This window comes from Grampus griseus, assembly GCF_964374135.1.
Source record: "Grampus griseus genome assembly, chromosome: X".
Taxonomy (NCBI): domain Eukaryota; kingdom Metazoa; phylum Chordata; class Mammalia; order Artiodactyla; family Delphinidae; genus Grampus; species Grampus griseus.
Window position 1 is genome coordinate 42,396,299 of NC_138999.1, and position 25,600 is coordinate 42,421,898.

A 25,600-nucleotide genomic window follows, 5' to 3' on the forward strand; every position below is an offset into this window, starting at 1 on the left:
GGGGGTTGCTGCTCAGGCCTGATTCAGGGGATCGCTCTGTCCCTAGCTCCCTCCAACACCATAAAGTGGTCTCTTCTATCCCTATTTCCCCTCACGCTCTCCAGGGGACCATTCAGTTTCCAGATCCCCCTCCCCAGCCACACGCACACGTGCACACCCACATCCCCAAGTAGAGAGTCCCAGCCTCAGCCCCTGCAGGTCTTGTAGAGAGCAAAGGCCAAAGCAGCCAGCCTCCTGCTGCAGACCCTGCCCCATAGAAAGCAGTGGAGAAGAAGCCAGTAAAGGCACCACGGATGAGAGTGAAACCTTCCAGGACCTTGTGAAACATCTAAAATTGGACACCCTCCTCCGCAACTAGAATGTCAGCTCCACGTGGGCAGGGACATTTGTCTGTCTTGTTCTCTGATGTCTCCCCAGCACCTAGAACAGTGCTTGGTACACAGACCTCGCTCATTAGGTGTCTGTTGAACGAATGAACCCTTTGACCCAGCAACCCCACTTCTAACTTGAAAATGTACACACATGCACAGAACTGTGTGGGCAAGGCTGGTAGGAGCAAACAACTGCGAGAACCTTGTAAATGTCCATTTCTAGCCAATGACTGTTGCAGAGTGAAATGAATGGTGGGGGTTTACGATGTACCACAGAGCCCCGCCCGATGTGCCGCAGAATGAGTGGGACCTGTGTGTGCCTCTGGGGTGGGAGTGCCTTCCACAGGACATGCTGTTGACAAGGAAAACTAGTGGGTGGGAGATGGTTATGGTGACACTGCATGCGCGTGTGTGTCTGTGTGTGTGTGCATGTGTGCGGGCCTGTGTTTGGAAGGAAACACCAGAAACTGACAGCAGTGGTCATTTTTGGAGAGTGGAGTGGGGATCACCTGTGTAGTCCATATACTTGATGTGTTGTTGGAACCTTTTATACAAACCTCTATTCACATATTATTTGTGTAACTCTTCATAAAGGAAAATCTTATGCAAAAAACAATATGCATAGCACAGAGCATTTGTGTGTCTGTCTGAGTATCTGGGGTGTGTCTAGGTACAAGAATCTGAAACTCACATGCCCCAGGGGGTGGACAGGTCATCCTCAAAAGAGAGGGCGCTCAGCTCAAGGTAAGGCGAACAGCAATGGGGCTGATGAATGTTCCCTCTTAGCAGTGAAGGGTGAGGGTGGGGTTGAGAGAGGGGTGGGGACGGGGAGGACTCCAGGGCTCACACCCCAAAAGGATTCAGAAACACTGCACCCTGGGACAGAGAACACTTAATAGCTTCGCAATCTTGGCTTGGAAACAGACCCATTATAAGTTAGAGTGGTTATACTCTAACTTGGACTGTTCCTAACTTCATACCCTGGACACAGACTCCCAAACAGATCAAAGATCTCACATTCTGCAGACACAATCTAAATAGATCAGAGGCCTCACACCCTAGAATAAAGGTCCCCCACAAAACTTTGGGATGGGTGGTTTTTCTATGTTATTACAAAGTAATCCCTTATTATGGATTGAATGTTTGCACCCTGCCCCCCAAATCCATGCCTTGAAGACCTAACCCCCAATGTGACGATACTAGGGGCCTTTGGGAGGTAATTAGGGTTAGATGAGGTCATTAGGGTGAAGTCCTGGTGATGGCATTAGTGCTCTTATAAGAAGACACCAGAAAGTTTCTTCTTTTTCTCTGCCATGTGAGGACATGGCAAGAAGGTGGCCACCTGCAAGCCAGGAAGAGAGATGTCACCAGAACCCAACCATGCTGGCACTCTGATCTTGGACTTCTGGCCTCCAGAATGGTAAGAAAATAAATTTCTGTTGTTTTGGCCACCCTGTCTATAGTGCTACATTATGGTGGCCTGAGCTGGCTAAAACACACCTTAAGCTTTTACTTTCGAGGCGCTGAGTTTTATGTCAGAGTCCTTATACTTGCCCCATCTACCTCGGTCAACACCAGCAGTCCCCGGTCCGTGGCCCTCCCATTCCTGCCCCTTGATCTCCAGGCACTGAGCCAGAGGGTTGTCCAGAGGCTGGGGGCAAGGAAGCCTACCATGCTGCACCATCTGCCCTCCAGGCTGCCAGCCAGGATGTGGAGCAGGATTTCGGAGAAGCAGGTGAACAGCGTGGCCCATGGGGGTCTGGGGCACTGGTATTGGCACCAAGGCTGGGCGTTCCCAGCCGGGCCTGGTAACCTGCTTCCCTTTCATGCGGGCTATCCCGGTGTGCTTTCATCCATTTTCCCGTCCTCTCTTCCTTCCTCTTTCTAAGACAAGCAGAGGGCAGCAGAGGGACACGGAAAGTCCCTGTTCTAACACACAGTCTGCCATCAGCACGTCTGCCAGGAGTGGGCTGCTGCTTCACTGGGCTCCCGGCTCCCTCGGGGCGGTTCCGGGGAGCCAGTTCAGCCAGGGCCATCTGGATGGGGTGGGGTGAGGCGGGGAGGGGCCAGGAAACAGCGCTGACCTTGAGGTTTGCTAGAAGAATTCCAGGGGTCCCTGGCACCCTGAAGGAGACTTTGAAGAGGACTTTGTTGAAAGATAGAAGCCTTCCCTGTGGAGGAGGCAGGAGGGAGAGAATCATATTTTGGATACTCTAGTTTATATATATTTACATGTATAATATACGTATATACACATACGGTTGTTGTGAGGAATAAAGTGGATTATATTTTGTGTAGTGCTTAGAACAAGGTTTGGCACACTGTAAGCTTAAGTGATTACTATGTCTTGCTGTGGAAAGGAAAAGCTGCCCGCCATTCCAGTAAACAATGAATGTTGCCTGCCCTCAAGCCATCAGCCACTGTACCCGCAGCGGTGCGCCCTGGAGGAATTTAGGACAGAGAAAAACAGGATACTGGCCCTAGATAGTTAACATGCATATCTGAGAAATGATTTCAATGAGCCCAGACTCTTGCATCTTCTCATACATAAAGCACTAAAATCATTAACTTGGAATGTCTGCTTTTTGTGATTAGCAGCAATCTTTTGATGTTTGACTACATGGTTGTTTTGGGGGTTTTTTTTCAGCAAAAATTCTTATATATCCAGGCTCCTCCCTTACCTCTTTGGGGCAGTTCCTGAGAGCTATCTGCGAGGCTGTCTCCTGGGCTACAGTCCTCAGTCCTCAGTAAGGTCCTGAGATAAAGCATAACCCGCAACTTTTAGGCTGTGCATTTTTCTTCAGTCATCTTTTTCAAAACCAGCCTCCCTAACCTCGCCTTGAAAACCTTGCATGATCTGGCCCTGTCTTCCCCTTCTCCTCCTGTCTCACTCTTGGATTCTAAGCCACATGGGCCTTCTTCCAGTTCCTTAAGAGAGCCAGCTTTGCTTACCCTTGAACTTGCAAGGATGGAGCTCTGCATCTGCAAAGCAGAATCCGGGGAGTGAATGAGCTAGCAGGGCATTGAATAATGGGAGGAGTAGGTTGAGCTGATTTCCAAAAACTGATCAAAGTTGGGGGATGTGGCTAAAGCAGTGCTTAGGAGAAATCTGTAGCTCTAAATGCCTATAGATCAGAAAAGTTGAAAATCAAGTACCTAAGATTTCATATCAGAGTCTGGAAAATAACAGCAAATTGAACCTGAGAAAGTGGAAGGAAGGAAATTATAAAGATAAGAGCAGAAACTGGTAAATTGGAAAACAATCATACAACAGAGAAAATCAATAAAGTCAAAAATTGGTTCCTTGAACAGATTAATAACCTATTAGTAATTTCTGTTTTTTCCTCTTAATAAATTAAGAGAAAAAGTATAGAATACCAATATCAGGACTGAAAAGGGAGTGCTATTACGAATCCTACAGACATTAAAAGGTTAATAAGACTTTTTTAAACATATGACTTTATTTTCAATGAAGCCCAAACATCAGTCATTTTCTCATTCTACTGCTTCTGTGTTCATATGGATCCTCTATATCCATGAGGACAGCAGAACTCAGGAATTTTGCTAATGCCTCCTTCACTCATGAAAATAGAAAAGCACAGTACTTTTTTAAAGCTGGGGCTCAAGTGAAATCAACTGTTTAAGATGTAATGGTTTGAAATGGAATTGAACACAGTAGAATAGAACAGGATAAAATAGCATAGGGTGGAATGGTATAGCATGGTGGAATGGAATAGAATAGAATAGAACAGAATAGAAGTCAGATTTGTGCCAGGCACTGGGCCTAATTATTGTAGTAGATATTCATTAACTGAACAAATATTATTGAACATCTGCTAGTTGTCTGGGATTCAGTGGGGAACAAAACAGAAATCTCTGCTCTTACGAAGCTGATATTCTAATCAGGGAGACAGATATTAGCATGCGCAAAAGGCTTTGAGGCCCACACTGGTCAGAATGGCCATCATCAAAAAATCCACAAACAATAAATGACGGAGAGGATGTGGAGAAAAGGGAACCTTCCTACACTGTTGGTGGGAATGTAAATTGGTACAGCTACTATGGAGAACAGTATGAAGGTTCCTTAAAAAACTAAAAATAGAGCTACCATATGACCTAGCAATCCCACTCTTGGACATATTCCTGGAGAAAACCATAATTCAAAAAGATACATGCACCCCAATGTTCATTGCAGCACTATTTACAACAGCCAGGACACGGAAGCAACCTAAATGTCCATCAACAGATGAATGGATAAAGAAGTGTGGTACAGGTATACAATGGAATATTACTCAGCCATAAAATGGAACGAAATTGTGCCATTTGCAGAGACATGGATGGACCTAGAGACTGTTATACAGAGTGAAGTAAGTCACAAAGAGAAAAACAAATATCATATAATATTGTTTATATGTGGGGTCTAGGAAAATGGTATAGATGAACTTACTTGCAAAGCAGAAATAGAGACACAGATGTAGAGAACAAACGTATGGATACCAAGGGGGAAAGGGAGGGTGGAATGAACTGGGAGATTGGGATTGACATATATACACTACTATGTATAAAATAGATAACTAATGGGAACCTACTGTATAGCACAGGGAACTCTATTCAGTGTTCTGTGGTGACCTAAATGGGAAGGAAATCCAGAAAAGAAGGGATATATGTGTACATATAGCTGATTAACTTTGCTGTACAGCAGAAACTAACACAACATTGTAAAGCAACTATACTCCAAAAAAAATTAATTTAAAAATAAGGGCCTGGGGGCTTCCCTCGTGGCGCAGTGGTTGAGAGTCCGCCTGCTGATGCAGGGGACATGGGTTCGTGTCCCGGTCCAGGAAGATCCCACATGCCGCAGAGCAGCTGGGCCCATGAGCCATGGCCGCTGAGCCTCCGCGTCCGGAGCCTGTGCTCCACAACAGGAGAGGCCACAACAGTGAGAGGTCCGCGTACCGCAAAAAAATAAAAATAAAAATAAAATAAGGGCCTAGGACTTCCCTGGTGGTGCAGTGGTTAAGAATCCGCTTGCCAATGCAGGGGACATGGGTTCGAGGCCTGGTCCGGGAAGATCCCACATGCCGCGGAGCAACTAAGCCCATGCACCACAACTACTGAGCCTGAGCTCTAGAGCCCGCGTGCCACAACTACTGAAGCCCACGTGCCTAGAGCCTGTGCTCTGCAACAAGAGAAGCCACCACAATGAGAAGGCCGCGCACCACAACGAAGAGTAGCCCCCGCTCACCGCAACTAGAGAAAGCCTGCGCACAGCAACGAAGACCCAACGCAGCCAAAAATAAATAAATAAAATAAATAAAAAATAAGGGCCTGAGGGCTAAAGGTACAAGGATGGCCTTTATGAGGAACAGGCAAAAGAACAATGTGGCTTGGAGTTCAAGAGCAATGGATGAGGCCGTAGAGATTGTGGGTCCTGGTAGAGAGTCTGGAATTTTAACAAGATGACCATGACATCATCATCATCATTGTTAACTCTTACAGCACTTGCTATGTCAGGCATTGTCCTAAGCCCCCCCCCTTTTTTTTGGTCACCCCCCTCACACACACACACACCCACCAGCCTGTGGGATCTTAGTTCCCCGACCAGGGATTGAACCTGGGTCCCTGGCAGTGAGAGTGCTGAATCCTAACCACTGGACCACCAGGGAATTCCCCCCAACTCGTTTTTTTAAAATTGTTCACAGCAGTCCTATAAAACACATATAAAATCATGCCCACTTTCCAGAAGGGGAAACCAAGGCACAGAGAGTAAAATGTCAGTCTGGCTCCAGAATCTGTTATTTTAACCACTATACTCTGCAACTTATAGTGCACAGGCATCTTATAATCCTGTAGCAGATGAAATGTAAATATACAAATTACTAAAGAATGCGAATCAAGAGAAAGATCTGGTGGGAGGTGTGCTGAAGGCAGGAAGTGAGGGGTGGGGCGGTGTGCCCTCCCACTGGGTGTCAAGGTTGATCTGTAGGCACACAGGCCCAGAAACATTTATTGCATCTGAGATGCTCCCTTCTTGTCCTGTCCTCTGTTATCGTAACTGTAGAGTGAGAAAGGAGGGGACTGGGTTAAATTGGCCAATAAAGGGCTTGTACTCATGGGGTTGGGCCTCCTCTGTGTCTTATCATTGCTTACAAAAGAGATCAATTCCAGCTCAGGGAAAACAAGGGAGAGTTTGGTTTCAGTCTTCACTCCCCTATCTTCACCTCTATCCCTCTGGAAGGAGGAAAAGAACAAGAAAACAGTGGAGAGTGGTCATGGCAGACACATGGACTCTTATGAATCTACACATGAGCAATAAGTACTGAAGATTCCTCCCAGGACTTTCCCCTTGAAACGGGGGTAGAAGGAAGTATAGTCACCGAGGAGGTGAGAGGAGGTGGGGAGAAGGAAACACAGGAAACATGGGTGTGACTAGTGGCAGTGTGGTCTCTTCTCTTTTTTCTCTTTTTTTAGTCATGGAGGGACAACAGTCAGACCCCTTCCCTGTGTCTTATCCATAAACTTGACCACATTGTGATGACAGTAAAGAGCACCAAAGACACCTCTGTGTTTTATTCTAAGATCCTGGGCATGGAGGTCATGACTTTCAAGGTAATCACTTCCCCAAATGCCAAATTGCAGGTGGGGTAAAACTTGATTATACTATTTTTAAAAGTAACTTAAAACTCCAAAGCGCACACACACGCGCGCGTGTGCGCACACACAACGCGCGCGTGCGCGCACACACAGGCGCGCGCGTGTGCGCGCACACACACACACACACACGAGAATCTGTGAGAAAAATTTAAAGGATCAATGGAGGAGATTCCAAACTCTGAATAGTAGGACTTCCAGAGAGAGAATGGAGAAAAAAGGAAGGGAAGAAATTATCATAGAATAATGCAAGAGAACTTTCCAGTCTTTATATGGAAAGGGTTAACTGAGTATCTGGCACACTGACACCTAGATATGTTCCTATGAAACTACAGAACATCAAAATAAAAACAAATCTCCTAGAAGCTTTCAGAGAGGTTAAAAAGAAAAGTAGTTCAACTACAAAGGAAAAGGAAATACGCAGATTTCAGATTTCCCAAGAGTCAGAGACCAGAAGACAATTGAAGAACAACTTCAAGATTCTGAGGGAAAACATTTCAACCTAGAATTCTGTGACCAAGCTATTAATCAAGGTGAGTACAGAATGAAACATTCTTAGACATAAAAAGATGCAGAAACTTTGTCTACTTGCTTTGAAAATTACTTGAGAATATGCTATATCAAAATGAGTGCTTAATCCAAGAAAAAGAAAGACATAAAAGTCAGGACACCGTGGATCCCAAGAGGAAGATCCAGAAAGATACCTAGAAAACAATCAGTCCAGTTTGGATCAGAAGGAAAGGTCTCAAGAAAAAGAGCTTCAAGGTAAAAAGGAGGTTTCCAGAGATTGACTACAATCCTTGAGAATTTGGAACTTCAAAAGTGGGAGATGCACAGACACTGAATGTGTCTTAAACTGAAGGGGCCCATGGAATGGCAAACAGGGTAAAAAATGTAAAACTAACACAGAATGCTATGCATAAAAATAGAATTATGCAGTATCAGACTGGATATATACATAGCAAGACAGACAGCTCTTAAAAGATCATGCTGAATGAAAAATGAAGAAGCCAAATCAGGTCTATAGCATGGTACCATTTATAACATACACACATAAAAAATACACTTTTTACAATAACTTATGAAAAACCAAAGGATGAACATCAAACACATTAAAATCATTGCCCAGGGTGGGGACAGGAATGAAGAATGGAGATAAAAAGATTAAACATACAAATAAAACTAGAGAAGGGTCTTGCGTGGCCCAACAATGATAGTGAGGCATATGAAGCCTCAACCCCCGTTATTTGGACACACTTGAGTGAAATTTCAGTACATCTAAGATCAAGAAAAGTCCTAAGAGCTGCAGTAGTAGGGTGGGTGCATCATCTATAAAAAGAATGAAAAACAGATTAACATCAGACTTCTTACCAGCAATACCAGATTCAGGAAGACAACGAAGCCACATATTTAAAAGGTTGTGAGGGGACTTCCCTGGTGGTCCAACAGTTAAGACTGCACTCTCAATGCAGAGGGCCCAGGTTTGATCCCTGGTCAGGGAACTAGATCTCACATGCATGCCGCAACTAAGAGCCTGTATGCCACAACTGAAAAAAAAGATCCTGCACGCTGCAGCTAAGACCTGGCACAGCCAAATAAATAAATATTTTTTAAAAAAATAAAAAAATAGGGACTTCCCTGGTGGCGCAGTGGTTAAGAATCCATCTGCCAATGAAGGCAACATGGGTTCGATCCCTGGTCCAGGAAGATCCCACGTGCCGCGGAGAAACTAAGCCCGTGCACCACAACTACTGAGCTTGCGCTCTAGAGCCCGTGAGCCACAACTACTGAGCCCGAGTGCTGCAACTACTGAAGCCTGTGTGCTGCAACTACTGCGTGTGCCTAGAGCCTGCGCACTGCATAGAAGAGTAGACCCCACTCAACACAACTAGAGAAAGCCCCAACACAGCAATGAAGACCCAAAATAAATAAATAAAATACATTTATTTTAAAAAGTAAAATATTAAAATTTTTAAATAAAAAATAAAAGGCTGCAGGAAAATAACCTACAACCTCAAATTCTATACTCAGCCGAACTATCATTCAAGCGAAATAAAGTCATTTTCTGATAGAATGGATGTAGTATCCATCATGGTGAGATGAAAGGGACATAAAATGATTTTTTAAAAAATGGCAGAAGTTGAGAGGCACAGGAGAGGGAGGCAGGATGAAGAGGATAGTCGGGCCAATGAGATACTATGTTCGTCCATCAAAACATAAAGACGAAAGTGGGTTATTTTAAAATTGTAAAGGAACCAAAAGACGAGCTAAAACCGATGACAGAATTTCGTTGGGAGGGGTAGTAATGTGGATGAGCTAAATTCTCATTTATCTTAACAGGGAAAGGATAGAAAATGTCTGAAGTTGCTAAATCAAGACATAGTGGCACATCAGTTAGGGATTGTTTGGAGGCATGTGGGAGAAAATTTAACTACCAGCGGGTTAAATAAAATAGAGTTTTCTTTTTCTCTCATTCAACAATCAGTCCAGAGGTAGGCAGGAAGGGCTCGGGCAGTGGCTGGAAGGAGGAAGTGAGTGGGCAAAAAGCATCAGCTTAGTGGGGTGGGGAGGTTCCCAGATGCACTGCTCACAGCCTCTGCGGACATCTCATCGTCTCGTCTTACATGGTCACCCAGCAAGGAATGCTGGGAAATGCAGGTTTTTAAAGCTGGGTGTACAATAAACCCCACTGAAACTTGGGTTGTGTTTAAAAGAAAAGGGGAGAAATGTATATTAAGTAGACAGATTGCAGTCTCTGCCATGGGTAGTATAAACATATTATTTGGAGGTATGGAAATAATTTCCAGAAGAAACATATACACACGTTGAAAGCAGTTTGCCTCTAGGGAATGGGACAAGTGTGGGACAACGGGCTGCTGTTTTTCATCAAAAACCTTGTTCTACTTTTTATTTTTTAACCTTGTTGGGGTAGGTAGGGGGCTTTGCCTCACACTCATCTTGGAGGTTTAGTTCCAGGTTGTTTTCTCTCCCCAAATAGGGAGACCGGAAAGCATTGTGTTTTGGAGACCAGAAATTTAACCTCCATGAGGCGGGAAAGGAATTTGAACCCAAAGCCGCTCACCCAGTCCCTGGCTCCCTGGATATATGCTTGATCACAGCCTTTGAAGGAAATGGTCCAGCACCTCGCGGTGAGTCAGACTTCCATCCTCTTTTGAGAAAGCTGCTGCAGATGCAGTGAAAACAGAAGCATGACTCAAACTTCAGACATAACAGGTTTCATCACATCCAGATAAGATTTATGCACAATTGTTTATTCACTATTTTTATTGACATCATTTTTCCCTGTAAGCAAATGTATTTTTTTAAAATAAACTTATTTTATTTATTTTTGGCTGTGTTGGGTCTTCGTTGCAGCGCGCGGGCTTCTCATTGTGGTGGCTTCTCTTGCAGAGCACGGGCTCTAGGCATGCAGGCTTCAGTAGTTGCAGCATGCGGGCTCAGTCGTTGTGGCTCGTGGACTCTAGAGCACAGCCTCAGTAGTTGTGGAGCACAGGCTTAGGAGGATCTTCCCAGACCAGAGGTCGAACCCATGTCCCCTGCATTGGCAGGCGGATTCTCAACCACTGCGACACCAGGGAAGCCCACAAATGTATTTTAAAAGAAAACCTTACATCACCCTTGTGAAAAAAATTATACCTAAACTCTATTTATATAAATACATTTATGTAAAAAGAAAATGTTCAACCAAGTAAATGAAAACCCATTATATCTTGGCATAAAGGGGAGGTAACTGTAAAAACAAACAGCTATAAAAGCATCACAATGCCATTAGATTATAGCCACTTCCATTGCCCCACTCTCTGGGCTGACAAATTTAGATGTGGCAAGTGGTTAAGGACTTCGCATCCACCAGAGACTTTCCTCTTTGTATAATCAGAGGACTGAAAGAGGATTGAAGAGGGAATAATTTCTGACTCACTGTTATTTAATTTAGTGTCCTTGTAATACTTAAAATGATTTCATTTGAAGGGGTCATTTGTTCTCCTTTTGGGGAACACAGATTGAGGTATTAAATACACTTCATGCAAATTGACCTGGACTGCTTTGGAAAATATCAGTGAAAAAGTCTGGTTTGGAAGGAAAGTGGGTAAAGCATCGGGATTAAGGGTATGGACTTTGGCCCAGACTTGCCTGGGTTTGAATTCTGACTCTGCCACTTACTAGATAACACTAGGTACATTATCATCCCCATTTGACAGATGAGGAAACTGAGGTACAGAGCAGTTAGGTACTCTTCTTGAGGTCATAAAGCTAGTAAGTAGCTGGAGCAGGGTGAGGGAGGGAAGAATGGTAGGAGATGAAGTGAGAAAGATACAGGGGTCTTCTAGGCCACTGTAAAGAATGAAATTTTGGTCCCACACATGGACTGTGATGAATGACTTTTGTTCTCTCCTCCCATTTCAGGCTTGTGATGTCCCCATTGAGGAGGGTCCAGTCCCCAGCATGGGGGAAAAAGGGGGCAAAAGTATGTCCATCTACTTCCAAGACCCTGACAGAAACCTCACTGAGGTGTCCAACTACATCTCCTTGTGATGGAGGCTAGCTCTCTGCCATCTTGTCCCCTGCTATGTCGCCCTTTCCCTTCCTTCCTGCAAACCCTCGCCCAGGCCCAGAAACCTCTAAGAACTGAGGACTTAGGCACTTCACACATCCTGCTGGAAGATCTGAGGCAGGTTTGGGACCAACATGTCTGAGTGTCCTCCATCCAAGCTGCCCCAATAAATTAATAACTTTCAATTAATATGAACTCTTCATTAATTACTGTTTCAGCTTTATGTATGGGTGTTTGTCTAGGACGTGAGGTCTCTGAGCTGTTTGGGGGTCAGTGACCAGGGTATGACATCGTTGAGGACCAAATTTAGGGTCATCGCCTTCGGATTCAAGGCCCCTGACAGATTTCTCCTTGTCAGTGAGCCCATCCTTTTTCACCCTTTTTGATTCCTCTCACTCCTTCCAAGTGCTGCCTGCTGTTTCCTCCACCACATTGGCTTGACTGAACCCCAAGATCTCTGTGATTCCCATGGGGCCTTCACAGCCCAGATGATACTACCTCGTCCTGGAGCGCCTTAGCTGGTCTCATCCCCGGGGAATGTGGCACTTTCTACCTTTGGATCTGGTACATTCAGACTCATCTCAACTGAGGCTCAGCTCCTGACAGAGTAGACAGATGGGACAAGAACAAATTTCCTCTGTTTCTGTTCCCTTCCCCCACCATTTACTCAGTCAACCAACCAATAAACATACATTGAGCACCTACTGCGTGCTTGGCCCTGTTCCAGGCATTGGAGACACAGTGTTGAACAGAAGAGATAAGCACATCTATGTTTGTGGAGCTGCCATTCTAGTGGGAGAGACAGAAAAGAAATAATATTAAGTAAGGAAAATATCAAGGGTGTTAGAGGATAAGTGCTTTGGAGAAAAAGAAAATATGGAAAAGTGGTGACACAGATAAAAATCACTGGGGCAGTTTCCAATGTGTAATGGGATGGTCAGGGGAAACCTCACTAAGGAGACATTTGAGCACAGACCTGAAGAGATGAGGGAGGGAGCCGCGCCAATAGCTGGAGGAAGAGCATACCAGGCAGAGAGTACAGCCAGTACAAAGGCCCTGAGGCATGAAGGGGCCGTGGCTAATATGTGTGAGGAACAGCGAGGAGGAGGCCGTTCAGCGGAGCAGAGTGAGTGAGGGGGAGCGGCAGGAGGTGAGGTGGGAGAAGTGGAGGCACAGATCACGTGGGGCCTCACGGGCCATGGAGAGGACTCTGGGTTTTACTCTGAATGACAGGGGAGCCGCAGGAGGGTCTTGAGCAGAGGAGGTCCATGATCTGACTTAGGATTTAACAGGCTTCCTCTGGCTGCTGTGAGGAAAATAGACTGCAGGGTTGAGGGTGGAAGCTGGGGGACCCTGAGGAGGAGGCCACTGCAGTGGTCCAGGTGAGCGATCCTGGTGCTGGCAGGGGAGGTGATAAAAAAAAAATGGTTAGATTCTGGAGATACTCTGAAGACGGAGACTGGATGAGTTCACCAAGAGAGAAAATGTCAACTAGAGAAGAGGCCCAGGGACATTTAGAGTTCTGGAACAAGAGGAGGAAACAGCAAATGAGGCCGGAAAAGAGGAAAGGGGAGAGTACGGTCCCTGAGCAAATAAGAGATGGATGAAGGAGTACATATGAGGATCTCCTGGAGGTGAGGGAGCCCCTAGTCCTGTGGACTCTGGTCTCTAAACAGTCTCCAGGTGGTAGTTCAGCCATGCCCTCTGAGTAAACTCCCAGGGAGCCCCCAAAATGTTGGGAATAGAGGATGGTTAAGGATGTGAGTTTCAGCACACGAAAGGCTTTGCCAAAGGCTGCAGCAGGTTTCCTGCCTATTTTTACAAAACAGCTTGTCTTGGACCCAGATGTTATATGCCTAGAGATAGATGATTTATGGAAGGAAGGAAGGAAAGAATGGAAGGGAGGAAAGAAGGAAGGAAGGGCAGCAAATGGGTGGATAAATGAATGGGTAGGTGGATGGGTGGATGGATAGATGGTTGGGTAGGTGGATGGATGGATAGACTGGTATCCCCTGCCCCAGGAAAAAACTCTTCCACGTGTGTGTGCACAGAGAAAGACATATGAGTTTGTAAGTTACAGGTTTGCTGTAATAAGAAAAAGACTGAAAACAACCCAGATGTCCATCAGCAGATGAATGGGTAACCAGACTATAGTATATCGATTCCATGGACTATTACTTGGCAATAAAAGGGAATGAACTTATGAGGCCATCATTACTTCATACCAAAACCAAAGACATAATTAGAAAAGACAACTATAGACCAGTATCTCTTTTGAATATAGATACAAAAATCTTCAACAAAATACTAGTAAATAGAATTCAGTAACATATAAAAGGATTATACACCATGACCAAGTAGGATTTAGACAAGAATAATCCAAATGCCATGGGCTTGGACCAAGCTCTGGAGCCCCAGAAGATGCCAAGAGGGAGGGAACAAGTCAGGGAAGGCTTCCGGGAAGAGAGGGGAAGAAAGGCCGTTGGGGCTGAGTCTCAAATGGAGGCCTGATGGAAAGGATGCTTGGCCCAAACACCCACCCCCACCCCTGCCCCCACCCTCGTTGGTCTCCCCCAAAGCCTGGCCTGGCCCTGCCGATTCCCTTATCTGCCCACTCCCAGCTGCCTCCCTGCTGGCTGAACTGCCGCCACAGGCTTCTGGGCCTATGCCCCCTCCACAGGGATGGGGGAGGGAATGGGGTGAGGCCTGGCCTCAGAGCCACAGGGTTTTGGCCCTTGATGGAGGCAGAGCCCTGAGGCCCCCACTCCCCACCCTTTACTTCCCTTCCTGAGCCCTTTCTCTGCTCCAGTTATGAAGAAATGGACTGTAGGTCCAGCAGCCAAACCCTTGTCTGAGACATGCCTCCAGCCTGCCCTTCCCAAGGGGGGGCAGCTTTCCCTACCTCATCCCAACATTGCAACCGCTATTTCTAGTAATAGTAACAATGAGGAGAGTTACCACTACAGAGCTCACCATTTATGGCGTGCAGGCAGGCCCTGTGTTGAGTGGCCTTTCAACAACATTTGAGGTGGATTCTATGATTATACCCATTTTCCAGGCAAAGAAACTAAGGCTCAGAGGGTGGCCTCCCCAGGAATCATGCAACAAATCAGTCAGAGCTGAGACAAGAACCCAGGGCCTTAGACGAACATCATTTCTCTGCACCTACTCCCAGTCTAGAAGATGGGGGCAATTATATGCACTTATACCACAAGGACCTGGTGAGAATAGGATAAAATTATGCATGAAGAACATTTAGTACAGTGCCTGGGGTGGCAGGGCAAAATAATGCTGCTGTTGTTATTATATTAATGCTAGGAAAAGTATTAGTATCAGAATTATTATTATTATTACCATTAGCGTTGTTGATAGAATTAAAATGAATATTAGTTCTAGAATTAGTATTAATATTCATAAAGTACTCGTGTTAGATTACAGTTAGTATTATTATTACTGTCACTATGAAAACTAGCATTAGTGCTCATATCAATATTAGAATAGTAGTAATTAGAATTAGTACTGGTATTGGTGTCAGCATATTATTAGCATTAGTACTAGAATTAGTAGTAGTGCTGATAAAAAAGGGCCAAATACTATCCTTCGTATACAGTAGGTACTCAATGAATAAATAAGAATACTTAATATTTATTGAGATTTCAGAATCAAATGAGTTAAAATCACTTAATGGATTAAATCTCATTTAGTCACCCTCATCACCCTATGGAGTAGCCGCTATTATTACCCCATCTCTTCAGATGAGGAACTGAGGTCCAGAGGGGACAGTAACTCACCCAAGGCCACACGCCAGTCGGTGATAAGGGCAGCCTATAAATGAGGGTGGACTGGCTCCAGAGTGGATGTCCTGAAACCATCGCCACTTGAGTCAGAGGAGTCTTTGTCCTTGTTCTTACTGACAAGGGCTTGGCACAGAGTGGGGCACAGAGCAGGAGCTCAATAAATGGCCTTGCTCTCTTTCCTCCTCAAATCTCCCGTTTTGCATATGAGGACACTGAGGCCCAGAGAGGTAAGATGAGGATGGTAAACTCCCTCTGGGGTGGGCCAGTGACTGAGCAGACCCTACTGACCCAGGGCTCCATCCTTGCCCTCTGCCCTTGGTGGGTCTCAGTTTCCTCATCTACAGAATGGGTGGTCAGGGGAGCTCCCTGTCCCATGGAGTCCCAGGGCCATTGACTGGTTAGTCTTACCCACTACAGGGACCCAAGTTGGACACCTACTGCATACATGTGTGTTCAATGATTTTACATGGGCAAAGTGCCCAGAACAGGCCAGGCACAGGTCTGTGTCAGCAATGAGACACTGGTCCTTGTCACCGTTGTTACTATTTGGGGGAGGCAGGACAGGGCAACAAGGTGGGGACTGAGGCGCAGGGGTCCAGTGACTCTCTGGAGGTCCCTCTCAGCAAGTTGAGGGCAGAGCCACAGGCCACATGGGTCCACATCAATCCACACCCCCTCCCACCCCACCCTGGCACCACCTGCCCAGGGCATACCCCAGGCTGCTACCTGGGGTCTCATGGACTTCCTCTCAGACTCTCTGTTTCTGAATCTCTGTCTCTGTCCCCCTCTCTACATCATCTTTTTCTCCCTTCTCAGTTTCTCCACCTGTATCCTTGGCCTCTGTCACTTTCAGGCTTTATCTTTCCCCTTCTGTCCATCTCTACCTGCCTCCCGCTCTCTTTGCCCCTCTTTCTATCTGTCCGTAACTGTCTCCGGCTCTCTCTGTGCATCTCTCACCCTTCTGTCTCTCATTCCTTTCTGTGCCCTCTGTCTCCTCCCAGCTCTAGGTCTCTTTCTCTCTGTTTATCTGCATCTCCCCATTCCCATCTCTCTGTCTCTCTGCCTCTCTCCCTTCTCTATCCCTTCAATCCTCCTTCCCTTCCCCCACCCTATCCTACTCAAGGGTCCACAGAGGAACCAGCCCCAAGTCCCACCTGTTTCCCGCCTCCAACGCCGCATGGCGGGCAAGAAGTTGAGGCCGCTGTCCCTGGGTGTCCCCCACCGAGCCCCGCCCCCCATCCCAAGACAGCCTGTTACCACCGCGGAGCCAACAGCCACACTGGCCTCCATCTGATAAGACTTATCTGCTGCCCCAGGGCAGGCCGGAGCTGGCGTAAGCCCCAAGTGGGGCGCTGAGTGAATGTGCCTCTGCCTCCCGCCAGTCCTGGCCTGGTCCCCAGGGTGGGCCTGGGTCCTGAAGATGTCCCACGGACATCTTGATTCAAATTCCCACCAAACCTCTTTGAGCCTCATTCTTGTCACCTGCAAAATGGGTACAGTCACATACCTCCTCTCCCTTTGGCCAGGAAGACACATACATAAGGGCCCAGCCCACACTTGGCTAAGCACACAGTAGGGGCTTTACAAACACTCACTGAAAAGCCGAGAGGTCATGAAACCACATCTGCTATTTTCATTTTATCTTGGCTTCAGCCCATTTTGTTTGGCTGGACACTGAAATCCACAGAAGCCCAAGTCAAACAGGGTCCAAGAATCCATGAGGTGGGCAGGTGGGGTGGAGGAAGGCCCCCACTGCCCAAGAGGTGCCCCACCAGGAGGGGGGCCCGCCCCCTCCCCTGGCCCGCCCCACCCACTGGGGCACCAGCCACTCCCTGGGGAGGAGGGAGGAGGGAGAGGGGAGGGAGGGAGGGAAGGAGGAAGGGAGCCTCAAAGGCCAAGGCCAGCCAGGACACCCCCTGGGATCACACTGAGCTCGCCACATCCCCAAAGCAGCTGAACCCTCCGCACCAACCAGCCCAGGTCAGTCTCAGCCCTTCAAGAGCCCCCAGCAAGGCAAAGCCTGGGCCTGCTGCCCCTTACTTCAAGGCTATTCCCCCAGCTTGCTCTAGGCTCCCCAACCCACCACTGGTCCCCAAAGTGTCTACCACCCCTGAATCCCGACAGCTCCTCCAGACCACCTCTGTCTTTCCAATCCCCATCCCTACCCCAAATCTACTCCCCAAACCCCACCTCTCTCTGCCCTGCCTCCCATCCACTCCTTCCAAGGTATCTATGCTCCCCCGATCCCTTAACTCTGCCCACCATACCCCACCTCTGACCCCTGAAACATGCTTTAATCCTGCCAAATCCTACCTCTGCCCCAAATCTGACTTTCACTCGCCCAAACTTGTCTCTGTCTCTGAATTCTCCACAAAGGCTCACTCTTGTCCCCCCATACCTATTTCTGCTCCCCAAGCCCTTGTCTACTCCACAACATCCTTGTCTCTGCCCCCAATCCTCTCTCTGACCCCCCAAACCTGTCTCTGGCCTGCCAAACCCTAGCTCCACGCTCTTACCCCCATCTCCACCTCTCAAACCCCATATTTGTTCCCTGTGACTTCTCTCTGATCCCCTAAAACCATCTCTGCCCCAACCCTTTGTCACTCCAAACACCAAGTCTACCCCCCAAAATCTGTTCTGTCACATGAATCCTCATGTCTGCCTTCCCTAAACCCCATCTTAGCCCCCAAATATTTTTGTGTCTCCCCCAGGTGTCCTCTCTGGCCCCAACTCTTTCTGTACTCCAATTTTATCTCTGTTCTCAAACTCCTCCTGTGCTCCCATAAGCCATCTCTAATCATCAGACACATTTCTGCCTGCCTGTCCAAATTCTACCTCCGCTCCCCTCAGACTTGGACCCTCAGACTTTTCCATGACTCTTGGAATCCACTCCGACCCCTAAACTACATCTCCAGCTTCTCAACTTTCTCTCAAACTTTGGCTCTGATCCCCAACCCTGTCTCTGCTTTCCCAACTTATTTCTGATCCCCAAATGGGACCTTTCAAGCAGATCCTTCTCTGCTCCTCAAACCCATATCTGCTTACCCCAAACTCCACAGCTGTTCTCCAAACTCTGACTCCTCACCCCCATACCTAATCCTCAAACTCCACCTCAAACTCTCCCAAGAGTTATCTGCCCCCATATCCCAGCTCTGCTCCCTTCAGTCCCGAGGGACCCTCCCTTGAGGGCTGGGATAGGGACGTTACCTGGGGTGAGGGGCTGGGCGGAAGGAGAGTTGAGGGTGCCGGCCTGCTGCCTGCTGCCCGTTGGGGCAGCACTTACTCTAGTGGGGCAGCTGATAAGGAGCTTTCATATCCCCCAGCCTCGAGATAAACTTTATCTCTGTCTGGAGAGTGATAACTGGGGGTGGCGGGGCTGGGCCCCTGCCATGGGAGGGGTGGGCAGTCCTGGACCCACCAAGGTACAAGGTGCAGGGACGGGGGGCAGTGGGGCTGGAGGGAGATTGGGGGTGGTGGTGAGGTGAGAATGAGGGTATAAAGGAAGAGTGGTGATAGAGACAAAAAGAGTAAGAGACAAACAGAGACAGAGAGAAGGGAGGAAAGAACAAAGAGAGATGGAGAGAGAGAAAAGAAGCAAAAGACAGAGACATGAAGAGAAAGAAGAAAAACAGAGACTCAAAGAAAGAGTGAGAGACAGAGAGACAAGAAAGAGGGGGAGACCCAGGAACAGAAAAGGAGAGCGAGACAGGAACTCAGAGAGAGATACAGATAGAATCATGGCGAGACAGAGAGGAAAGAGATGGATGAGGAGATGAGGAGGCAAGACACTCTCCCTAGGGAGAGACAGCAGGTGCCCTGGACCCTAGAGGAGGTTGGTGGTGGGCACACTGACAGATCCATCTCTAGCCCAGCACAACCCCTAACCCCGGGCCCAACTCTTAGCCTGTCTATACAATGGGTCACATAAGCGGAGGAAGATGGTCTTCTCTATATTTGTCACTCCACCCTACAGACAGGGAGACCAAGGCCTTCAGATTCACTGGGCAAGTCAGGGGCAGGGGTAGGTTTCTTGCCTCTTCATATGGGGCTGTGTGCAGGAGGGTGTGTTCATGGGTACGTGAGTAGTCAGACAGACATGGAAATAAGGCCAGAGGAGCCAGAGAGAGAGACTAAGGAAGAGACAAACAAGCAGAAAGAAACAGAGTGGGAGAGATGTACAGACACTCAGAGAGATGAATGGAGAGGGAAAAAGAGAAACAGAAAAAGATACAGAGAGCAAAGAAAGAGATAGAGAAACAAAGAGATAAAAAGAGAGATAAAGAAGGAGAGAGACAATCAGACAGAGACATGGGAGGACAGAGAAAGGGAGGAGGAAAAACATTAAACATTTATAAAAGCACAGAAAGAGAGAGCAAGATGTATCATGGTAGCATAGAAAAATGGGAGGGAAATACAGAGAGTCAGACTTGAGAAGAAACAGGGTCAGGAAAAAAGAGACACAGGGAGACAGAGATACACACAGGGAAGGACAGAGGCAAATGGGCAGAGAGACCAAGCTGCCTTCTCCTAAGTCTTAGCTCGAGCCCTGTCACCACCTCCTATCCGGCAGATAGGGAAACTGAGGCCTGAGGATGGTGGGGACTGAAGGAACTTGAAAGCAGAACTATGGCAGACCTCCCCAGGGGACAGGGTATGGGTAGAGGGAACACCTCCCACCTGTCCCCCTCCTCAGAGGAAGCCAGTGGCCTTGGGGTGATTTCAAAAGTTGGGCGGGGATGGCAGAGATAAGCAGTGGGGGTACTGACCCCCCCATGGAGCAGGGAGGAACTGAGGGGCCCTCTGTCTGCAGACCCAACGGAGGTGGGGGAGGGGAGAGTCAAGCCGGAAACCATGGGGTTTCTGAGAAAGTCAGAAGGCAAGATGCAACAGATAGGGATGAAGTTGGGGAGCACAGGAGGGTGAACCCCAAGGTCCAGGGGGGTGACCAAGGAGTTCAAGGGACTCTGGCTCCACACCCCAGCCTACCCCACCTCGATTCTTTTAGAGGCGCAGGGGAGAAAGTGTGGGGGCAGAGGGGAGAAGAGGAAGCGGAGGAGGAGGAGGAGGAGGAGGAGGAGGAGAGGAGAAAATGAGGAGAGGGAGAAAGAGATGAGCAGAAGGGGAGGGAGAGGAGAAGGATGAAGACAAAAGATGGGAGGGGAGGGAAAGGGAGGAGAAGGAGAGAGGAGTGGAGCAGATATAGAAAGGGGAAGGGGAGAGGTGGCTGAGCAAAGGGGAGGTGGAGGAGGAAGAGATGGAGGGAGAGAAGGGGGACCAGGGAGAAGAGGAGGAGGGGGAGAGGAAGAGGGGAAGAAGAGAGAAGAGGGAGGGAGGCAGGAGTAGAAAGAGAAGGAAGAAGGGGAAGAGGAGGAGAAAGAAGGGCAGCTGAGAGGAGGGAGGAGGGAGAGACGGGGGAGGGAGGAGGGCGAGGAGAAGAAAGGGAAGAGGAGGAAGAGGAGGGTACAGAAGAGGGAGAGGAGGAGAGGAAAGATAAATGAGGAAGAAGGGGAAAGGAGCAGGATGGGAGTGAGAGGATGGAGTGGAAGATAAGGGAGAGATGAGGGAGGGGAGAGAGGAAGAGGAGGGGGAGAGGAGGCAAGAGGAGGGTACTAGGGAGATGGAAAGGGGGGATAAGAGGATTGAGGGGATGGAGTGGGAAGAGGGAGAAAGGAGGGAAGAAGGGGTGGAGAGGGGAGAGGAGGGCTTCTGTGTTGAGGACCCCTCCTGTTCTCACAGGTCAAACCCCAGAGGCCCCATGGAGTTCCCTGGCCTCGGGGCCCTGGGGACCTCCGAGCCCCTGCCCCAGTTTATGGACCCTGCCTTGGTGTCCTCACCACCAGAATCGGGGGTCTTCTTCCCCTCTGGGCCTGAGGGCTTGGATACAGCAGCCTCCTCCACCACCCCCAGCACCGCCACGGCTGCAGCTGCTGCACTGGCCTACTACAGGGATGCTGAGGCCTACAGACACTCCCCAGGTAACTTCTTTGGGTAGCTGTCTTGGCACTGGCTCTGTGTTATTGGGGTTGCCATGGAGACCCTTAGCTAAGGCAGAATCCTACTAAGAAGTCATCCTGAAAATGGCCGGAAGCCTTCACGTGGCTGTGCTGACCCCTAGTTAAGTCCAGACCTGGGAATGCCAATGCTCCCCAGCCTGCCATCTTGGGATAGCCATACTGGGAAGCAATGATGGAAGTAGGTGGTGGCCCGAGTTGCCAACTGATCTATGGGCTCCAAATCCCAACAAGTCATCCTCAAAGCCCACTTGGAAATGGCTGGAGGTTATTTCAGTTGCCAGAGTGACCAGTGGGGTTCAGGACCCAGGAGTCACCCAATGGCCAGTAGCTATTCTGGTCACCTGCAGAAAGGTTGGAAACTTGGCCACCATGTTGGGGCTCTTGGGCATCATTAGACCCTGAAAGCAAGATGACTTTAGACTGATTGCTCTTCTTCTTTCCTCCTCCTTTTCCATACCCCCCAATAGTCTTTCAGGTGTACCCACTGCTCAACTGTATGGAAGGCATCCCAGGGAGCTCACCATATGCTGGCTGGGCCTATGGCAAGACCGGGCTCTACCCTGCCTCGACTGCATGCCCCACCCGCGAGGACTCCCCTCCCCAGGCCCCAGAAGATCTGGATGGGAAAGGCGGCGGCAGTTTCCTGGAGACCTTAAAGACAGAGCGGCTGAGTCCAGACCTCTTGACACTGGGGCCTGCACTGCCTTCATCAATTCCGGTCCCCAGCAGTGCCTATGGGGGCCCTGACTTTTCCAGTACCTTCTTTTCTCCCACTGGGAGCCCCCTCAATCCAGCAGCCTATTCCTCCCCCAAGCTTCGTGGAACTCTGCCCCTAACCCCCTGTGGTGAGGTTCTCTAAAAGGGACTGGGAGGTGGAGGTTGGTGGGGGGGTGGTGGTCTAGGGCGAAGCTGGACTGAGCCTGGCTCCCTCTTCCCCTCTGTCCACCCCACCAGAGGCCAGAGAGTGTGTGAACTGCGGAGCAACGGCCACCCCACTGTGGCGGCGGGACAGGACGGGCCATTACCTGTGCAACGCCTGTGGCCTCTATCACAAGATGAACGGGCAGAACAGGCCCCTCATCCGGCCCAAGAAGCGCCTGGTAAGACCCAGGCCTGCCTCCACCACTGTGCTCACCCTGTGCAGGGATTCCAGTCCTCACGCTCTACAAGAACCCACATCCCCCACCCCTTCCCCATCCACAAAGGAAGCCAGCTTTGTATGGGACCGCCTATCCTCAACCTATCCTCACAGTCTGCAAGCAGGAACCCCATCCTCTCCCTGCACTGCAGTTTTCATCCTCGGCTTCACACTGGGATCACCTTGGGGCACTTCGAAACCACTAGGGCCTGGGGCCCTCCCCACATGTATTGGTTTAATTGGTCTGGGATGCCGTCTGGGCAACAGGACTGTTTCTAACTCCCCAAGTGATTCCAGTGGATGGCCAAAGTTGGGTACTACTGGTGTATTCCCCCATATAATACCCAAAATCCCTATCCCGGCCAGGAAGTCCTGTCCTCACCCACACAGAACCCCCAGCCTTCGCCCTGTCAGAAACCCTGCCTTAACCTGACCCTCACCTCTTTTAGTCCTCCATCCACCAGTGTGCTCATCCTCACATTCTCTCTCCCCCAGATTGTCAGCAAACGGGCAGGTACCCAGTGCACCAACTGCCAGACAACCACCACCACACTGTGGCGGAGAAACGCCAGTGGCGACCCTGTGTGCAATGCCTGCGGCCTCTACTACAAGCTACACCAGGTGCCCCGGGGCCCCTCGGAGCCTCCCTCCTCTCCTCCCGCTTCCCTTCCTTCTGCTCCTCCCTTCTCCCTTCCCTTCTCCGTTTGTTATTCTCCTCCCTCTTCCTCCATGCCCCCTCCACCTTCCCCACCCCTCTCTCCTCCACTCCTTCATCTCCTTTCTTCCTCCTGCTCCCTCCTCCCTCCTCCTCCCTTGGCCATCAGCTAACTTCCACTCCCCCGTCCTAGACCAGGGGCAGCTCCCATTAGCCTGAAAGGCTTTGCCAAGCTCAGGGCCTCACAACCTCGGGATTCTTGAGGACGATACCTGTGCCACACCAGGGGCGCACTCCCTAGTCCTTGAACCAATTCCCTATTCTTAAGAAGTGGGGTGGAGAGAGCATCCCTGGAGGAGACGTAGAGGCAAGATGTGGAGTTGGGAAACACCCATGGCCTCCCTCTTGGCAGGTGAACCGACCACTGACCATGCGGAAGGATGGTATCCAGACTCGAAACCGCAAGGCATCTGGAAAAGGAAAAAAGAAACGGGGATCGAGTCTAGGAGGTACAGGAGCAGCTGAAGTGCCAGCTGGCAGCTTCATGGTGGTGGCTGGGGGCAGCAGTAGTGGGAATTGTGGGGAGGTGGCCTCAGGCTTGACATTGGGCCCACCTGGCACTGCCCACCTCTACCAAGGCCTGGGCCCCGTGGTGCTGTCAGGGCCTGTTAGCCACCTCATGCCTTTCCCAGGGCCCCTGTTGGGCTCACCCACAGGCTCCTTCCCCACAGGCCCCATGCCTCCCACCACCACCACTGTGGTGGCCCCACTCAGCTCATGAGGGCACAGAGCATGGCCTCAGGGCAGGGGTTGGTGTCCCTCCCCTCTTGTAGCCAGATGTCTGTCCAACCCAACCCTCTGGGCCCCAGACAAGCCTTGGCGTGGACATTCAAAGCTTTTGTAAAATAAAACCACCAGAGTCCTGAAACTGAATGTGTGAGTCTGTGTGGGACTAAATAAAGAACAGTGGTGGGGGGTTGTGTATCAGTGTCCGTGATTCTTTGATGACAGTGTGTGGCTGCCGTGTATGACCATGTGAGATGGCACGCAACGCTTCACGATTGTGACAGAATATGTGACACCGCATGTGACGGCGTCCAGGTTGTATGAGACAGCACATGCAGCCACACGTCGTGGTGAGAGCTGGTGTGCAGCGGGCAGTAGGGATGAGGCTGTATGAGACGATGTGCGTGACTCCAGATGCCTGCAAGAGGCCAGGCACGGTGACTGTGTGAGCAGACGTGGAGGTGTGCCCGTGACAGCGTGTGCTGAGGAAACACATGGGGTTGTGCACCACTCGGGGTGACCTTTGAGACAGCACGACAGCATATGCACTGGGCACAGAAGTGGATCCATACGCATTTTGGAAAGTTGAACAAGAACTACTGTGTGACAGTGTGTGAGGCATAACAGTGTGACCGTGAGGGTCTGCGTGTCAGGATGTCTCTGTGGGTCTGGTGATGAAAGTATTTCTGTGCAAGTCTGTGTGTGTATGTGAGCGTATTGTGTGGTGTGGGCCATGTCAGTGTCTCTAAGTGGCTGACAATGGGAGCAGCCCTGTGTACACATATTTATTGAAGTGTTAACATGTATAGTTTCAGTTGGTGTAAGCTAGGGACCCTCTTCCAAGGGACATTAGACATGCTGAGGACAGGAAAGGGAGGAAGGGGTGGGGCAGGAATGGTAGCTGTCAAGATGGTCAGAAGGCCAGTATGGGACCATGAGGTTGTCCATGGGCCTTCCTGTCACTCATCTCTTATCTCTTTCAGCCCAGCTCAGCCTGCAGCCCTGTGGGAAATGGTAGAGAACGAGAGGGGTAGATTAGGAGGACAAAATAGCCTCTGGGGGTGATATTTAGACCCTGGAGGTCGGGGAGCTCCCCACAGTACCATCTCCCTCCCCAACGCACCTACTCACCTGGGTAAACTGCTCCCCCCAGAGTGGCATCTGTACTTCCATTTAACAAACGCTTCCACAGAAACAGTCACCCAGTCAGGTGACATCCTAAGTCAGACAGGTTAAGTGGTTCACCCGAGGCCACACAGCTGATGGCACAGGGTTAGCCAGGCTCCATGGCTCAGGCTTCCCAACGGCTCCTAACAGCAAGCAGCGCCTTTAACTGAGTGCTCACTGTGGGTCGGCAATGCTGAGAGGCTTCAGTTGCTTTAGTTCATGAATACCTGAAAAAAAAAAAGACTAAGGAAAGTACACTCATGCTCCTTTTACTAATGAAAAACTGAGGCTCAGAACTTGCCCTGACCACGCTGAGTTTAAGAAGTGGATTTTAGATGGGCGACCCTCCCCTACCAAAGTGAGCCTTGCTCACACTTAACTGGGCTGCTTCTCTTTACAGCTTCTCCCCCCTGAAGCCCCAGAGGTGGGGACTGTGGGCCGGCACATC

At 49.2% G+C, this 25,600-nt stretch overlaps 2 protein-coding genes and 1 long non-coding RNA gene across 3 annotated transcripts; 2 read left to right on the forward strand and 1 right to left on the reverse strand.

Moving 5' to 3' along the window:
* Nucleotides 1–2,043: 2,043 nt before the first annotated feature.
* Nucleotides 2,044–11,576, forward strand: GLOD5 (glyoxalase domain containing 5; the record flags this gene model as incomplete). Its single annotated transcript, XM_082681846.1, is given in 5 exon segments — nt 2,044–2,106; nt 6,843–6,980; nt 10,021–10,139; nt 10,141–10,171; nt 11,448–11,576. Coding segments are annotated over 5 exon segments (480 nt in total).
* Nucleotides 10,343–25,379, reverse strand: LOC309839873. Its single transcript, XR_014298534.1, has 4 exons — nt 25,331–25,379; nt 23,472–23,669; nt 12,288–12,384; nt 10,343–10,606 (listed from the first exon to the last, which is right to left on the reverse strand). It is a non-coding gene; the product is annotated as an uncharacterized lncRNA (long non-coding RNA).
* GATA1 (GATA binding protein 1) lies at nt 21,133–24,173 on the forward strand. Its single transcript, XM_082681845.1, has 5 exons — nt 21,133–21,367; nt 21,874–22,251; nt 22,361–22,506; nt 23,040–23,165; nt 23,612–24,173. The coding sequence occupies exons 1-5, from the start codon at nt 21,148–21,150 to the stop codon at nt 23,978–23,980; spliced, it is 1,239 nt and encodes a 412-aa protein (XP_082537971.1). The 5' UTR covers nt 21,133–21,147; the 3' UTR covers nt 23,981–24,173.
* Nucleotides 25,380–25,600: the final 221 nt, after the last annotated feature.

Coding starts and splice junctions, on each gene's coding strand:
- GATA1 (XM_082681845.1), top strand. CDS start 21,148: ATGGAGTTCCCTGGCCTCGGGGCCCTGGGGACCTCCGAGCCCCTGCCC. Junction 21,368..21,873: donor GGCCTACAGACACTCCCCAG/GTAACTTCTTTG, acceptor ACCCCCCAATAG/TCTTTCAGGTGTACCCACTG. Junction 22,507..23,039: donor TCCGGCCCAAGAAGCGCCTG/GTAAGACCCAGG, acceptor TCTCTCCCCCAG/ATTGTCAGCAAACGGGCAGG.